Consider the following 18,170-nt stretch of genomic DNA (forward strand, 5'->3'; position numbering starts at 1 on the left):
CAGGCTCAAGGGCGGCTTTAGCAATTTAGCAAGATCGTGCTTCACGATAAAAATAGCACAGATTTGAGACCAACCTCAGTAACATAGCAAGACTTTTAGCAATCTAGCGAGACCCTATTTCCAAGCAAAAAAATTTAAAAAGGTAGAATGCTCCTGGGTGGAATTCCCAGTCCCCCCCCCCACCCCAAAGAGCCAGGTGTGGCGCCGCAGGCTTGGAATCCTAGTACTTGGGAGGCTGAGACAGAAGAATCACTGACTGAAAGCCCACCTCCGCAATTCAGCGAGATCCTCGGCAACTTAGTGAGACCCTGTTTCAAAATGAAAACTAGGGTTGGGAATGTGCTCAGAGAACACCCCTGGTTCACTCCCTAGTACCAACATAAAAAAGAACCAACTCCTTAAGGTTGCCGCACTTTATACACAGGCGAGGGGAAATGAGAATGCCTCCTTCTTTAACGACTTCGTGTGTTAAATTGGGTGAAATAATCTCTTGTGGGTTGATTGTTGTAGACTTCATCCATGTATTTTTTCCTAATAAAAAAAGGAGAAAAATGAGATTAGCAAAAGCATGTCCTTCCTATTTTTTAAAAACACAAAGAGCCAAGGATGTTTCGCTAATGTTACCCCAGTACAGAACGTTCCAACCCTGAGGAGCCCCAAACCCTCGCCCCAACTGCTGCGCAGGGAATTTCAGCTCCACCAGAGCTAGAGGGCCGGTGCCCGAGCCTCGGGGCCACCCCAGAGCAGCGCCCCACCCATCCCACCTGCTGGCCCTCCCTCGCCTCCTAGGCCCCCGCCGGGGAGCGGACAGGCTGACCCACTGAGGCCTGGAGGCACCGCGCCTGCGGGTCCCTGAGGCGGTCAAGGCTGATGACTAGATAAGAGGGTCTAAACGCCTGTCTCGACTCCAAGTTCTGCAGTGTCTCTACACTTGCCGCTTTTGCACGGCTGGACCTCTCAACTACTTTTGGGGTCCTGCCTGTGACCGAGAGGCTCCAGGCTTGCTGGAGCAGCTTGGGGTCCTCCCTCTGCCTGCAGTTGTCCTCCTCCAGGAAGACTTCCCGACTCCTCAGTGCCTTCCTGGTGCTTCTGGTCCCCAGGTGCAGAGCAGCGTGGTCTGTGGCCTGCCCCCTCTGCTGACCCTGCGTCCTCTACCCTCCCCGTCCTCACTGCAGGTGCTGCTCGGCGGCCAGGCTGAGGTTGCTGCTATCCAGGGCCCTGCGCAGGTCGCGCTGCTCCCGCTGCCGCTGCCGCTCAGAGAGCACCGCAGCGCGCGCCTTCTGAATCCTCCGCCGGTCCCAATCCATGTCCCGCTGGCGTGCTTCCTCCTGGAGCCTCTGGGAGGAGGAGAGGTGCCGGTGGCCGTCTTTTCCCAGAACCCCGGGGGCCACCCAGGATGTGGGACTCTCGCTTTGCAGAAAGGGAAACGGCAGGGACCTTCAACCTACCTTCATCTTTTTTTTTTTTTTATGGTACTGGGGACAGAAACGAGGGATGTTCTACCTGGAAGCTACTCCCCCAGACCCATTTTATTTTAAAACAGGGTCTCGCTAAGTGGCTGGGGGTCTCACTAAACTGCTTCAAACTTGCAATCCTCACGTCTCAGCCTCCCAAGTACTAAGAATACAGGCGTACATCACTGAACCTAGCAAGTGTGGCAGACGTCTTTAAAGTGTGTTCTGCATTTGCGGCCTGCTTCCTCCTGCCTGTTTCCTCTGGGGCCTGCTAGACAGGCTACTGACCCCCGTCCCCCACTGGTAATGTCCCAAGGGCCCCTGGGGACCAGGCCAGTGCTGCTGCCCCGTCCTAGCAGCAGTCGCTCCAGGGGTCCCCTCTCATTCCTTTCTGCTTTCCCTCACCCGGCTTCAGGATGCCGCCGCGGGCATCTGTCCACCTGCTGGGCTGCACGTGGACAGACCCTTCTCTATGAATGGTGGCCACAACAGGGTCCCAGGACTCCGTCTCCTGTCTACACTCACACCTGGGATCTCCCCCAGGTTCTCTGCTTTAAATATGCCATGAGCGGAAGCTGGGCATGGTGGCACACATTTGTAATTCTAGTACTTGGGAGGCTGAGACAGGAGGATCGCAGGTTCGCGGCCAGCCTCAGCTACTTAGTGAGGCCCTGTTTCAAAATAAAGGATAGAACATAGGGCTGGAGGTGTAGCTCAGAGGTCGAATGCCCCTGGGCTCCATCCCTAGTACTGCAAAAATAAATAATAAATAAATAATAAAATAAATGTGGCTGGGATGGAGCTCGATGGTAGGATACTCCTGGGTTCAACCCCCAGTACCACAAAACAAACAAACAATATGCCATGAGGGGCTGGCACCACATCATACCTCCAGCCCAGACCCTGTTCTGAACCCGATTGTGTCCTGCTGCCCATGAGGCTCCCTCCTCCATGGGCTTGACCTGGGCTGTGGGTGGAATATGTTACATGTCCCCTGGCAGCCATTACTCCTCGTCCCTTAATAAAGAATACCCAGCATTCCTCTGCCTGTAATAAGCACCTAATTTCCCAGGTCTTTTCCCCTTTGTGCTGAGGACTGGGCCTCGAGGCACTCTACCTTCGAGTTAAATCCCAGCCCTTCTTGATTTTTATTTTGAGACAGGGTATTGTTAAGCTGCTGAGGCTGGCCTGGAACCTGTGCCACGCCTGTGGATTAAAGGTGGGCACCTCCACGCCCGGCTCATTTTCCAGCATTCTTTGTGACTATTATCCAATGAAATACAACTGGAAGTGAGGGTCCTCGGGGTTCCCCCGACTCCGCCTCCTCTGTAGCTGGCATATGCCCAGGACGGCAGGTGTCTAAGCACTAATGTGCACTGAGAGGCGGGAGCCAGGTGCCGGGGTGCCATGTCAGAGGTCACTGACCTCAGACCTGCCCTACACGGCCTCCCCCGCTTTCCTAAGGATTTAATCTACACACAGGAGATACTACGGGTCTGCTCTGCTCACACTGCTACTATTTGGGTTTTCCTTTTCCTTTACCACATGCAGGGAAAGCAAATCCGCCCAGACACAGACGTCCAGGGGACACTGCACGTCAAGCATGGAATAGTACTTGGGACCCCACTCTCCCACCGCCCCGCCCCTCTCTCTGCCTTCCCATCTCTGCAGACCCACCTCATCCTTCTGTCCTCAACTGCTGCCTGTCACACACCACAGTGCTACCTGGCTCTCCTCCCCTTCCCTCCCCTCCCGGCAGTGAACAGGAAGGGTCCACTACCAGCTTCTCCTGGATCTGCAGCCTCTGTTCCATGCGGATCTGCTCCAGCTGCTCCCGGCTCATGCCCTTCCAGCGGTCGGGGACGACGCGGTGCGGGCCGAAGGAGCTGGCTGCCTGCTGCGGGTTTTCGGACAGCAGGTCCCCGTGCAGCAGGCTGGAGATCTCCGCCAGGTTGTCTTCCTCTTCTTGTCTCTTCTCTTGCCGTCTCCTTTCCGCCAACTCCATGGCCTGCAGGGAGGATGCTTTAGGGAGGATGCTCTGGGGCTCCTGGGCAGGTCAGCAAGCGCCCGGGCCTGGAGTCTGAAGGGGTGGCCGGGGCAGACCTATCTGCAGGGCTGTGGGGTGAGCCCGTGGGCCTGGCTCCTGGAGCACTGTGGGCAGGTGGGGCAGGTCAGCCAGGTGTGGGGGGGTCACTTCTGGCAGGGTACAGGCAAGGAGCAGCTGCTCACTGGCCCGGCTGTGTCCCTCCTGTGGCCCTGACAACCGTTGGCCATCTGTGGGCTGTAAAGACAACTCAAAAGTGGGTCTCCACAGGGCCAGCTTAGAGGCAGTGGAGGCATCCTGCCTTGGTCATTCCTGGGGCTTCAGCCACAGCCCCAGGGAAAAATAAACTCCTGGTGGAATTGCAGCCCAGATTCCCTGGCGGGAGGTGGCTGTGAACGCAGCAAATCACCCCCCCCCCACCTGGAGTACAGTCAGAGTGCGGCCTCCTCTCTGTGACGGGGCGGCCTCCCTCGGGGCTCCCTCTGAGCGGGTGGCGTGGCGAGCCTGGGATTCCGGAATGGCTGGTGGCTGCAGGACACTGCTGCCACGCGCTCTCTCCCTGGGGCAGGCGCGCAGGTCCATACCTGGTTCCTGTTGAACTCCTTCACAGCCACACAAACCGCCTTCCTGGTGGCGCTCTCCAGCCCCTGCAGATGCCTGGCTGTTTCATCGAACTTCAGTCTTGTCTGCAGGTGCAGGTCCTCTGCAAGGAGACCCGAGGGGCACAGTCAGACGGGGCACGGCCCCCAGGACAGCGTTCGGAGGCGGCAGAGTACCCCGTGATGCAGCCGCTCACGTCTTACTGTGTCCTCATACCCAAGGAGGATGGGGGCACGGACGGCACCTGCCTCTGAAGGCTATGGGAGATGATTTTGCTCTTGGATCATAGCTCTCCTAGAGTGCCAGCAATCACTGCTGCAGATCAGTAGTGTCTGCTATGGATTAGTGATGTCTGCTGGGGTCCTGCATATGTCAGTAGCATGCCCCTTGCTATCCTCAGTCTATCTGGAGGCAGCTACATCCTTGCAGCAGACAAGAGATGCTGAGAACCCAGTAAAGCGGGCTGGAGAACCAGACAGGACCCAAAGAGGAGAGGTGCCAAGTGGCAGGTATCTGTGGAGTGGCAGGAGGACTTTGCCAGGCCAATGTGTCTGGAGAGGACACAGTAAAGGTCCCACAGGAAAATGTAGAGGAGGAGGCTAAGAGGAGGCTGAGCTGACCAGGGAGGCTGAGAGCGGTGCACATCGTGCCCCTCGGCTCCGCTGTCTCCTCGGCCCTTGGTTATCCCACTGCCCACGGGTACAATGCCCCGAGATCAGGGAGGTTGCTGGCACATGGAGCGGCCGGAGGACCGGGGAGTCCTATCAAGGTCATGGGGCCACAGGCAGGCGAACGGGCCCTGCAACACCCTGGGGAGCTTCTACCCCAAGTCCAGGAGACTGGGGCACCTATACACTTCAATCTACCTTCCAAGCAGACTGTGAACACAATGAGGCAGGGACCAATTTGTGTGTGTGTGTGTGTGTGTGTGTGCGCGCGCGAGCGCACACACACACACACACACACACACACACACACACACACACACACATGCAGTACTAGGGATTGGACCCAGAGGCATTCTACCTTTGAGCTATATCCCTGGCCCTTTTTATTTTTGTTTGGGAACAGGGTCTCACTATCACTAAGTTGCTGAGGGTTTTGCCGAGTTGCTGAGGCTGACCTTGACCCCGCAGTCCTCTGTCTCAGCCTTCCACGCACTGGGATTTCAGGTGTGTGCCAACATGCCCGGCGAGGACCAATTCTGAGTTAGCTGCATCCCAGCACCCATCCGGGGCCAACATGGAGACATGCTCTGACGGCATCTCCTGCACCCGACACAGGGCCAGAGATGTCTGACTCCTGGGCTCAGGCCCTGAGCAGCATGTGGCTGCGTGTCAGTAGAACTTAAAGAAAGCAACCCAAGGTGGTTGTGGTGGTGTGTGCCTGTAATCCCGGTACTCAGGAGGCAGAGACTGGAAGATCATAAGTTCCGGGCCAGTGTACGAACTCAGCAAGACTCTGTCTCAAAATAAAATATACAAAGGGCTGGGAGTATAGCTCAGAGATAGGGCAGCCCTGTGTTCCATCCCCAGTACCACAGCAGGACGTACACCTGCAAACACTGGGGCTCCGGATCGTTCAAGAGGCTGCAAGAGATCCGCACACCTCTTCTCTTCCATCACCTGCAAGCCTCTGGTCGGCTCGGGCCCTCTCCCATTCCCTCTGCTGTTGCAGAGACCATTCTCTGTTCTGTTCCTCTTGAAATTTTCTCCTCTCCTTGAAGTTTAAATCCTCTCCCATAAACTTCTGCATTCCTGATATCGTGTTCCGGATGTCATTGTCCGACTGCCGGGCTGGAAGATCTTTCTTAAGGGCTAGCGGGTCAGACAGATCAAACTCGCGGTGAGTTTCTGGCTTCTGATAATTCTGCTGGAAGTCAGTGATTGCTTTACAGAGATTTCTGCTGTCTTTCTTTCCCCGGTCTTCCAATATACACATAATTTTGTCATTTTGCTTCATTTCCGCAGCTAGAAGAGACACAGCATAAAATTAAGAGAAAAAGTGTGAATCCATTTGAAAAAATAATTTTTCGTGATCCTCAAAGTAACATAGCCCTCTAAAAAAAACAAAATAACCACTAAAGAATTAGTACCCTGAATATTGAAAAGCATCTATAAATAGATTTGTGTGTGTGTGGTACTAGGGGTGGAACCCAGGGGCTTTTCTACCTCCGGGCTGTACTCCCAGACCTATTTTTTTTTTTTTTTTGGTGGTACTGGGGTTCCTGGAAGCCCTTCTACCTCCGGGCTACACTCCCAGACCTATTTTTACATTTTTATTTGGAAACAGGGTCTCCTAAGCCAGCACGTGCGGCTGGCTTCGAACCTGCGCGATCCTCCTGTCTCTGCCTCCCAAGCGCGGGGATTACAATCGTGCGCCACCATGTCCGGCTCCCAGGCCTATTTTATACTTTATTTGGAAACAGGGTCTCACTAAGGTGCTGAAAGCCTCACTCAGTAGCTAAGGCTGGCTTCAATACTGTGCAATCCTGTCTCAGCCTCCCAAGCACTGGGATTACAAGCGTGTGCCACATGCCCAGCTACAGATAGATTTTTAAAACACAACCCAGCCAAAAAAATGAGCAGAGACTAGAAACAGGTGAATCACTATAAAGAAACTGGAGGGATCAATAAAGTTGTGAATTGGAGGCAAATACTCAAATGCCAATAGCAGCATTGGTAAGAATATGGGGAGGAGATCCCTCATTCAGTGCTTGTGGGACCATAACTTGGTACACTGTGTGTGCGTGTGTGTGCGTGTGTGTGTGTGTGTGTGTGTGTGGTGCTGGGGACTGAACCCAGAAGCATTCTAAGTCTGAACTGCACCCTCAGACCTATTTTATTTTTTATTTAGGAACAGGGTCTCACTAAGTTGCTGAGGCTGCCCTTGAATCTGTGATCCTCCTGTTTCAGCGTCCCAGGTACTGGGATTACAGGTGTGCACCACCACACCCAGCAACTTGGTACACTTCTAACAAAGCAATCAAGCAAGCTGTGCTACAAGGTCTAGGCATCTCTGTCCGTGTGCACCAGTAACAGCGTCTGTGGACAGTCCTTGCAGTGTTTGCAATGTTGAAAAATGAAAAAAAATCCACACTGGCCATGCGGAGGGCTGATAATGAGCTAATTCATGCAACAAAATGCTATAGGACAACCAAATGGGCTCTGTGTAGACCACCGATAAGTTTAAAAATTACAACACAAGCCTGGCGTGGTGGCGCACGCTTGTAATCCCCGCGCTTGGGAGGCAGAGACAGGAGGATCGTGCAGGTTCGAAGCCAGCCGCGCTGGCTTAAGAGACCCTGTTTCCAAATAAAAAATATAAAATAGGTCTGGGAGTTTTGCCCGTAGGTCGAAGGGTTTCTAGGAACCCCAGTACCACCGGGGTGGGGGGGATTACAACACAGAGAAAAACAGGTTACAGAAGGCTCCATCTGGTAGAGTATCATTTGTGTACATTTAAAAACACACAAAAAGCAACTTTATGTTGTTACAGATACACAGAAAGTATTAAAAACTCATGGGAATGGCACACATTTAGGAAGCAAGAGGGAACTGGGGAGGGTTTGCTTACACAGCACAATTCTCAAGAAGCGCCCTTGAAATAAGAGACCTGCAGCCGACTCGGCACAGTGTCAACATCTAGGCTGCCTGTGGGACGTGTGTGTCTGTCCCACTGTTTTTGTAACTTTAGATTACTTAACTATAGCTAAGAAGGTAAAAAGTTTGGAAAATATAGAATATCATGAAGAAGAAAATAGCTTCACTTATAATTCTATTACTCCAACATTACCGCTGTCTTCTTTTTTTTTCTTTCTTTCTTTTTTTTTTTTTTTTTGGTGGTACTGGGGTTCCTGGAAACCCTTCTACCTCCGGGCTACACTCCCAGACCTATATTTACATTTTTTATTTGGAAACAGGGTCTCCTAAGCCAGCGCGCACAGCTGGCTTCAAACCTGCGTGATCCTCCTGTCTCTGCCTCCCAAGTGCGGGGATTACAAGCGTGCGCCACCATGCCCAGCTACCGCTGTCTTTTTCTAAGCATAAATATATGATTTTTTTTTTCTTGCAGTACTGGGGATGGAACCTAGAGGCATTCTACCTCTGAGCTACACCCCCTATTTTTTATTCTTTATTTTGAAACAGGGTCTCACTGGGTTGCAAAGGGCCTATGTAGCTGAGGCTGTCCATGAGCCGCGATCCTCCTGTCTCAGCCTCCCAAATTTTGGGATTACAAACGTGTATCACCACACCCGGCTTCTAAGCATATTTTCTTGAAACAGAGTTAAGCTTTATAAAAATATAGAATGCCTCACAGATTTGTGCATCATTCCTGAGCAGGGGCCATGCTAATCTCTGCATCGTTCAATTTTCATATGTGTGCTGCCTACGTGAGCACTTCAAAGCATATTTTTAAATGATGGCCCATCATATGTAAAACTTCATAACCTTCTTTTTTCTATTTTAAAATTCTCATGAGCCAGGTGTGGGGGTGCACACCTGTAATCCCAGTTCTTGGGAGACTGAGACAGGAGGATCACAGGGTGGAAGACAGTCTCTGTGACACAGACTCTCAGAAACCAAGTGAGACCCTGTTAAAAAACAGAACATGAAAAGGGCTAGGGTGCAGCTCAGAGGCAGAACACCTCTGGGTTCAATCCCTAGTACCATACACATAAATACGCACGCACTCGATCCTCATGGTGTTTTTTAAAAAAACTAAAGGGTTGTGTGTGTGTGTGTGTGTGTGTGTGTGTGTGTGTGTGTGTGTTACTAGGGATGGAACCCTTGGCCATTCTACCTCTGAGCTATACCCCCAGCCCCATTTTTTATTCTTTATTTTGAAACAGGGTTTCACCGAGTTGCAAAGGGCCTCACTAAGTAGCTGAGGATGGCCACAAACTGTGATCCTCCTGTATCAGCCTCCCAAATGCTGGGATTACAAGCATGTGCCACCATGCCTGGCAAAAAACTGAAGTTTTAACAATTGTTGAAATTGATGTACATAGCAGTAGAAACAAATTCTATATTATTAGTATGTTTTGTGCTACTGGGGACTGAACATGGGGGTGTCAACTTCTGAGCGATACCCTCAGCCCTATCTTATTATTATTTTTATTTGGTGGTACTGGGGATGGAACCCAGGGGCAGTCTACCTCTGAGCTATACCCTCAGCCCTATCGCTCTTATTTTTTATTTTGAAATAGGGTATAAGTTGCAGAGGGCCTTGCTTAGGTGCTGAGGCTGTTCTTGAACCTGTGACTCTCCTGTCTCAGTCTCCCTGCTTAGAACAGTGTTACTGAATCCCATCCATCACTGAGTCAAGCATAGGGTCGTGCGCTCCGGATGTCTGTGTCACTTGGTATAAACAGCTGTTTTCCTCTGACGGACTTGAATTCTGGGGCAGAGAATATCAGACTTTTCTATTTTCTTAAAAAAAAAAAAAAGAAAACATTTAGCTGAGCATGATGGTGCACGCTTGTAATCCCAGCAATCAGGAGACAGAGACCAGAGGCTCATGGTTTGCGGACAGCCTCATCTACTTAGCGAGGCCCTTCACAACTCAGTGAGATCATGTTTTTAAAAAATAAAAAAGACTAAAAAATTGGGCTGGGGGTGTAGCTCGGAGGTACAATGTTCCTGGGTTCCATCCCCAGTACCGCAAAAAAAAAAAAAAAAAAAAAAATTACCTATAAAATATATTTCCTATAATTAACATCAGACTCCAAGAGCTGTTTTCCCTTTAACAAATGAAGAATCCACTCAGCAAGTTAAATGAGCATGAGATACTATGAAATTTTAAACAGAGGAAGAATGAGAAAATGACTTTTTTCCTTTTGGTGTTGGGGACAGAGCCCAGGGCCTCGTGCATGCTGCAGAGGCTGCCTTCCCAGCCCACACGCTTGAGATGCCTCAAGCGGCGAGACCTCAAAGACGCTGCCCCCAGGGAAGCCGCCAGGGGTGCTCACCAAAGGCATCACACCGAGCTTTCTCAGTTGCTTCTGCTATCTTCTGGTCGCGAACCTGAAAGTCCCAGGCCTCTGTGTCTCCCTGAGGATGGAGATTCAGGAAAGAGCCAGATATGTTATTCAGTAAGTCGCTAGCACTTCCACTATCTTTGAAGCCTTGCTCCACTCTATATGACTCATCTTTGCTACCAGGCCTTTGCTTCCAGGTTTTGCAGCCTGTGTTCTCAACCTTCCCCAAAGCTTTCTTCCTCCTTTTATTTTATTTTGTGGTACTGGGGATGAACCCAGGGGCATACTACCTCCGAGGGACACCCTCAGGCCTATTTTTATTTTATATTTATTTATTGGTGGTACTGGGGTTCCTGGAAGCCCTTCTACCTCCGGGCTACACTCCCAGACCTATTTTTACATTTTTATTTGGAAACAGGGTCTCCTAAGCCAGCGCGCGCGGCTGGCTTCAAACCTGCGCCATCCTCCTGTCTCTGCCTCCCAAGCGCGGGGATGACAAGCGTGCGCCACCACGCCCGGCTATCTTTATTTATTGATTGATTTTGGCGGTACTAAGGATGGAACCCAGCAGCACTGTACCTCCAAGCTGCACCTCAAGCCCTCTTTTTCAATCTTTTCCTTTTTCTTTTTTGAAACAGGGTCTCACTGAGTTGCGAAGGGCCGTGCTAAGGAGCTGAGGCGGTCCGCGAACTGTGATCCTCCCGTCTCAGCCTCTCAGATGCTGGGATTACAAGGACGCGCCCCCATGCCTGGCGATAATGTTTTTGTTTTGCGCTACCGGGGATGGGACCCAGGGGCATTCCACCTCGCTGGTAGTAGCTGAGGCTGTCTGCGGACTGCCATCCTTCGGTCTCAGCCTCCCAAATGGTGGGATTACAGGCGAGCGCCGCCGCGCCCGGCCCGTTGTATTTTATTTTGAAACAGGGTTTCGCTAAATGGCTGAGGCTCGTCTCCGAGCCTCCCGTCTCAGCTTCCCGAGTTCTGGGCTCAGCAGCCTTCGCGGGGTGTTTTCACTGGGCCGTGGGCACTGCCTTCTCCCTCAATTCCTGGCCACAAAACTGGACCTCCGCCTGCACCGTCAAGTGTCCGGGCGGGCGGGCACCCGGGGGACGGCCAACGTGGCTCCGCGGGAGGAAACCGCGTTCGGCCTCATCTTCCTCCAACTCCAGGCGCCGAGCCCGCCCGGCCCGACTCGCCCCCCCGGCAGGGCTCTCCTCCCCGCCCGCCGCCCGCCGCCCGCCGCCCGCCGCCCGCCGCCCGCCGCGTCACCCCCAGGATCCTGCTCCTGGCGCCGAAGACCCGCTTCTGCCGGCACAGCTCGGCGCGCCTCCTCTTGGCCACGCCGGCCGCCTGCTGCAGGTCCTTGGGCAGCGCCACCGCCATGGCGCGGGGCCCGGCGGCCGCCCCGGAGGGACGAGGCCCCGGAGCGGAGCGCGGCCGGGGGGCGAGAGCGGGCCGAGGGCGGCCGGGGAGCCGCCGAGTCACCGCCCCGGTTGCTGGGCAACGGCCGCGCTCGCGCCGCCGCCGCCGAGATCTCGCGAGACTTGGCGAGGCGCTTCCCGCGCTTTTCCCGCCGGCGCGTGAGGACGCCGCGAGCGCGAGGCGAGGGCGGCGCGCCATGGGCCGCCTGGACCGGCTCTTCGTGGAGAACTTCAAGTCGTGGCGGGGCCGCCAGGTCATCGGCCCCTTCAGGAGCTTCACCTGCATCGTCGGCCCCAACGGCTCGGGTAAGCGCGCCCGGCCCGGGCGGCGGCGCCCTGCGGCCCGCCGACCCCTCCCGGCCGGCCCCCGCCTCGCGGCCTCCCCGCGCCCCGCCGGCCCGGCCTCCGCCTCGCGGCCTCCCTCCGACCCGCCGGGCCGGCCGAGGGCGGGAGGCCGGGCTCCGAGGCCGCGGAAGGCCGCCGCCGCTCCCAGCGCCGCCCCGGCCCCGGCCCTCAGGTTTCCCGGTCAGAAGCCAGGTTTGTGTTGAAATTTAACCGTGGCCTCAGTAAACTAACTTCCGACAGCTAAGTGTGGAGGCGTGGACCTCCTCCGCCCTGTCACAGTGGCCGCAGCGCCACGGTTCCGTCCGCCCGCACGTTAAAAGGATGCTCGGGTGTAGAAATAGGCGCATTTGAAGGGCCGCAGAGCGCCATGGCGCCGCCGGGCGGCCCAGCAGCGGGGCCGAGGCGGGAGGACCCGGTCCGCGAGGCCCCTGCAGCTCAGACCCTGTTCGAAAATAAAGAATAAAAACCAGGGCTGGGGGTGCAGCTCGGAGGTGGACCCCTGGGTTCCCTCCCTAGTACCGAAAAAAAGTGGAAAAAAAAGTCGCAGTGCCGTGCCTCTTCATGAAGCGCGTCCCCTTGTCGACATTTTATCGTTAACAAGAAGACATGGAAAAGACTGACTATAAGCACCCTTGCCAAACCATCTTCCTTCAAATCACTGGACCCATGACCAGTTAGGTTTTCCGTGTGTGTGTGTGTGTGTGTGTGTGTGTGTGTGTGTGTGGCCGAGGATTGAACCCAGGGACATTCTGCCTCCAAGCTACATCCCCAGCCCTATTTTTATTTTTATTTTTATTTTGAAACGAAGTCTCACTATGCTGATGAGAGTCATTACTTGTTGAGGCTGTCCTTGAACCTGGGATCCTCCTGTCTCGGCCTCCCAAGAACTGGGATTATAAGTGTGCGCCATCACACAGTTTTCACCATTTCACTGGTAATGATGTGAAGGGGGCTTAATTATGTTTTGTAACTCAAGTCATGTGATGCTCAGGGTAAGTGTCTGCACAAAATCTTGGACTTCATTCTGCCTGAACTACATGTTCATTCTCATTCAGATCTTGTTAAATGGGGTTTTTGAATCTTTAAACTAGTGCTGAACTTAAGTTGAAAAATAATCACTTCTACGGGGCCTGGTGGCACACACCTATAATCCTAGTACTTGGGAGGCCGAAACAGGAAGATTTCGGGTTCACAGCCAGCCTCAGCAACTTGTGAGGCCCTCTGTAACTGAATGAGACCCTGTTTCAAAGTTTAAAAAATAGGGCCAGGAGTAGAGCTTGGAGGTAGATTACCCCTGGTTCTGTCCTCAGCAACACACACACACACACACACACACACACACACACACACACAATACACATTGTGGGCCTGGGGGTGTAGTTCAGTGAAAAGTGCTTCCCTAATGTGCAGGAACCTGAGTTCCATCGCCAAAACCACACCTCCCACCACGCAGGCACGTGATGTGATGAACAGCGTGTTGTAGAATTGTCTTCACAAGTTTCTCTGGCTCCTGCCTCTTTCCACGTGTCCTGCAAGCTTCTCTGTGGAGAATCACTGATGCCTGCACACTGTGCTTGAAACCCACGAAGCCAGTCGTCATTGCTTCATCTTGTTTCATCCGTACGGTCTGTCCACGACAAACATTGCTGGTTCACTCCTGAATTTTGTCTAGACTGTTCACATTCTTTTTGCTATCTAAAGCTCAAAACTCAATTTGGCACTCATCCATAACTAGCCTAATGGGTGATATTCCATTTACATTCACTTCCGTTCTTGTTAGATTTCCTCACAATTACTGGCATGTTCAGATTTTGTTCAGCTGATTGATTCTTACTACACCTTAATTTGGTCGTTCTTTTTGTTGTAAGTTTCTCTTACTACATGCCCAAACTGCATGTTTCCATTTCTTTGTTTTTATTCTAAACTTTTTTTTTCCTTGAAGGTAGAAGAGTTTTGGTTTAATAACTTTTTTTGTGTGTGTGTGGACTGGGCATTGAATCCATATCCCAGGGATGTTCTACCTTTGAGCTATGCCTCCAGCCCTATTTTATTTTTTATTCTGAAACAAGATCTTACTGAGTTGGCTGAGGCTGTCCTTCAACTTTCGATCCTCCTGTCTCAGCCTCCCAAGTACTGGGATTACAGGTATGCCCCACCAGGCCTGCCTCTGGTTTTAATCTTAACTTTTGTATTTTCTGCTCAGTTTGATTTAGCAAATATTTGTATATATAGTGCTAGGAGCAAAAATATATATATATTCAGTAAGGCAGCAGCTGCTTCTGAAATACAGGGAGTGTAAGAAAATAACCCACTAATTGAAATAGCGGGTCACATGCCGTGTTTATGAAACTTTTAAATAAGGAAAAAAAACATCTGATTTGAAGAAGTGTAGGCAGGAAGATATTGTGTCAAGAAATGATTTTAAGAGGAGTTAGCATTTGAGCTAGGCTGAAAGGGTAGAGTATTTTCAGGGATCTGTGAAAGTCTATTGGTGGGACAGTTAACGGTCTAGATCGGCCGGAACGTAGTGCATATTTGAGGAAGCAGTGGGATGTAAGGTTGGAATCCTTTTGACTAACTCCTAGCCAAAGTGAGGTTTTTATTTAAGATGAAAACAAAACAAAATGTTAGCCTTTGAAGGGTTTTAGTAGGGAAATACCAAAGTGTGCGGAGTCTAAGGCTACCCTTTTCCATTTGTGCTCTGTTCCTATCTCTTCCTAAGTCTTCCCCTTTGCAAATATCATTTTTCTCCCTCATTAGGTAACTTTCACTGGCATAAATACACATTCTATTAACACTAATTTAAAGAAATCTTATGGATAGCCAGGAGCAGTGGTGCATGCCTGTAACCCCAGTACGGGGGAAGTGGAGACAGGATCCCAGGGTAGATGCCAGCTTCAGTGACTTAGCAAGACCCTGTCTCAAACCAAGAAAATAATATAGGGCTGGGGTGTAGCTCAGATGTAGGACTCCCCTGGCTTCAATCCCTAGTACCATAAAAAAAAAAATCTTATGAAAAACAGGTGATGTCATGCAATGTTAATTGTAGACTTTTAGGGGCAAAGGTGTTTGATAACTTCTAACTTTCCTGTATGTTTGAACACTTTATAATAAAATGCTTGGAGGAAAGGCCCTTGAACTTCACTATCAAAGCACATGTCTGAGTAGTCCTTTCAAGCCAAAATTTAAAATGTGACTAAAATTTTCCAGATAAATCACTGGTTTCTTCTCCATCCCCCCCCCCCCCCAGCACGGGAGATTGAACCAAGGGCATTCTACCTCTGAGCTAGATCCACAGGCCCCCCCCTTTTTCTTTGGTACTGGGGATGAAGCCCCGCCCTCATGTGAAGCCAGGTCAATTCCTCTTACAACAAAGGACCCCTTGGTCATAGCTATTCCTGCTTGACATTGACATACGGGGGCCACCGTCAGGCTTTGAGTATCTTCTAGAGAAATCCCTGCACACTTTAATACTTTTTTTTTCTTTTGGTGGTACTGGGGTTCCTGGAAGCCCTTCTACCTCCGGGCTACACTCCCAGACCTCTTTTATATTTTTATTTGGAAACAGGGTCTCTTAAGCCAGCGAGGCTGGCTTCCAACCAGCAGGATCCTCCTGTCTCCGCCTCCCAAACGGTGGGGATTACAAGCGTGCGCCACCACACCCAGCCCTATCTTTTTTTTTTTTTTTTTTTTATGGTACTGGGGTTCCTGGAAGCCCTTCTTCCTCTGGGCTATACTCCTAGACCTATTTTTATATTTTTATTTGGAAACAGGGTCTCTTTAGCCAGAGAGACTGCAGGATTGAACCTGCAGGATCCTCCTATCTCTGCCTCCCAAGCACGGGGATTACAAGCATGCGCCACCACGCCTGGCCCAGCCCTATCTTTTTATTCTTTATTTTGAAACAGGGTCTCAATGACTTGCGAAGGGCATTGCTAAGCAGCTGAGGCTGTCTGCGAACCATGATCCTCCTGTCTCTGCTTCCCAAATGCTGGAATTACAAGTGTCGCCACCACATCTGGCTCCAGGATAACATTTTTAATGTATAAAGATTGTCTTAAGCCGGGCATGGTGGCGAGGCACTTCACAACTCAGTGAGACCCTGTTTCAAAAATAGAAAAGACTAAAAAATAGGGCTGGGGACCTTGCTCGGACGTACAATGCCTCCAGTATCCCAAGAAGAAAGATTGTCTTGTTAACCTCCCCAGATTCAATCACAGGTGATTTTAGAAATATGTATTATATACTTGTACCTTAATGTGTAATTTAAATATTTTACCACTTTATCACTCTTATTTCAGTTTCACTGGGTGACCTGATATCTTTTGCTATGGGCAAAGCTTTTTTATCACTAAAACAGAATATCTTTCTCTTTTCTTCCCCAGGAAAATCTAATGTAATGGATGCACTTAGTTTTGTAATGGGAGAGAAAACAGCTAATTTAAGAGTGAAAAATATTCAAGAACTTATTCATGGAGCACATATTGGGAGGCCTGTTTCTTCTTTTGCAAGTGTAAAAATTGTATATGTGGAGGAAAATGGAGAAGAGAAAACATTTGCAAGGATTATCCGAGGTATTTTTTTTTTATTTTAGAATCTTGTTTGAGTCGTTTGATTTTTCAATAGTAAGTTAGATTGTCTGCTTTTTCTTTGTTTGAAGAGTGTGATTTATTATTCCATTGGCAGAGTGAACTAGAAGCTCTTTTTTTCTCAAGAGCAAGAAACATGTTTTATTTTCCACTGAGACTCTTCCTTAAGCACATAGACTTACTTGTTGAAGTCCCTTCTGACAGACAGCATACTTTATATTTGTGTGTGTGTGTGTGTGTGTGTGTGTGTGTGTGTGTGTGTGTGTGTGTACATGTACTAGGGATGGAATCCAGGGGCATTCTATCTCTGAGCTATACCTCCAGTCCTATTGTGTGTGTGTGTGTGTGTGTGTGTGTATGTGTGGTACTGGGGGTGGAACCCAGGGGCTTTTTTTTTTTTTTTACCTCCGGGCTATACTCCCAGACCTTTTATACTTTATTTAGAAACAGGGTCTCACTAAGTTGCTGAGAGCCTCACTAAGTAGCTGAGGCTGGCTTCGAACCTGTGCGATCCTCCTGTCTCAGCCTCCCAAGTGCGGGGATTACAAGCGGGTGCCACCACACCCGGCTCACAGCCCTATTTTTATTCTTTATTTTTGAAACAGGGTCTCACTGAGTTGCAAAGGGCCCAGACAGCATTTTTATACTTAATATTTGGTTAAGATGAGGGAAGGAGTCTACCTCTAAGTCATAAATTTTTCCCCAAGATTCTTCATGTTCATCTGTGATGTTGTTGTTGTTGTGTGTGTGTGTGTGTGTGTGTGTGTGTGTGTGTGTGTGTGTGTGTCTTTGTCTGTGTGTGTGTTGTGCTGGGAATCGAATCTAGGGGCATTCTACCTTTGAGTTAAACCCCCATCACTGTTTAATTTTTTATTTTGAAACAGAGTCTTTTTAGGTTGCTGGAAGTCTCACTATTGCTGAGGATGTCTTTGAATTTGCCTCAAACCTGTGATCCTCCTATGTTGGCTCCAGGTACTGGAAATACAGGTGTACACCACCAAACCTGGCTTCATCTCTTTGTTTTGGTGATGAACTAATTGAATGCATATTTTTGGTCAAAAAGCAACTTCAGTAAAATGTTTTAATTTGTATTTTGTTTTTTATTTGTGAGTTTATTATGTTCCCTGAATAAACAAAATTGCCAGTCTAGGCGCATATGTGTGTGTGTGTGTGTGTGTGTGTGTGTGTGTGTGTGTATAATCTAACTCTGGTAGGTTTTTTTTTTTTTTTTTTCTTGGTGGTACTGGGGTTCCTGGAAACCTTTCTACCTCCGGGCTACACTCCCAGACCTATTTTTATATTTTTATTTGGAAACAGGGTCTCTTAAGCCAGCAAGGCTGGCTTCGAACCTGTGGGATCCTCCTGTCTCCGCCTCCTAAGTGCAGGGATTACAAGCGTGCACCACCCTGCCTGGCTGTGTTTCATTGTTTTCAATTGTTATTTTCATTCTAGCTCAGGAGAACTTTTTTAAAATTTTATTTATTTATTTTATTTTATTTTTTATTTTTGCGGTACTGGGGAACCCAGGGACATTGTACCTCTGAGCAACACCTTCAGCCCTAATTTTTTTAGTCTTTTTATTATTTATTTATTTTTATTCTTTATTTTGAAACAGGGTCTCACTGAGTTGCAAAGGGCCTTATTAAGTAGTTGAAGCTAACCAAGAACTGCGATCCTTCGGTCTCTACCTCCCAAATGCTGGGATTACAAGCATGGGCCACCAATGCCCAGCTTTAG

At 50.2% G+C, this 18,170-nt stretch overlaps 2 protein-coding genes across 2 annotated transcripts in view; one reads left to right on the plus strand and one right to left on the minus strand.

Annotated features, from left to right (window-relative positions):
- Positions 1 to 452: 452 nt before the first annotated feature.
- On the minus strand, positions 453 to 11,461 carry RIBC2 (RIB43A domain with coiled-coils 2; the record flags this gene model as incomplete). Its single annotated transcript, XM_080705219.1, has 7 exons — positions 453 to 531; positions 1,171 to 1,337; positions 3,235 to 3,462; positions 4,083 to 4,201; positions 5,724 to 6,068; positions 10,070 to 10,151; positions 11,348 to 11,461. 7 exons carry the CDS (start codon positions 11,459 to 11,461, stop codon positions 453 to 455), a joined length of 1,134 nt encoding a protein of 377 aa, XP_080561345.1.
- A 235-nt stretch (positions 11,462 to 11,696) lies between these two features.
- SMC1B (structural maintenance of chromosomes 1B) overlaps positions 11,697 to 18,170 on the plus strand; it is a gene marked incomplete at both ends in the record, with an annotated part of 86,157 nt that continues 79,683 nt past the window's right edge. The window contains 2 exons of the mRNA XM_080704758.1: positions 11,697 to 11,805; positions 16,230 to 16,418. Of these exons, the coding sequence (XP_080560884.1) occupies positions 11,697 to 11,805; positions 16,230 to 16,418 (298 nt within the window). The remainder of the gene's footprint in view (positions 11,806 to 16,229; positions 16,419 to 18,170) is intronic.

This window comes from Muscardinus avellanarius (assembly GCF_963383645.1).
Source record: "Muscardinus avellanarius genome assembly, chromosome: 11".
Lineage (NCBI taxonomy): Eukaryota > Metazoa > Chordata > Mammalia > Rodentia > Gliridae > Muscardinus > Muscardinus avellanarius.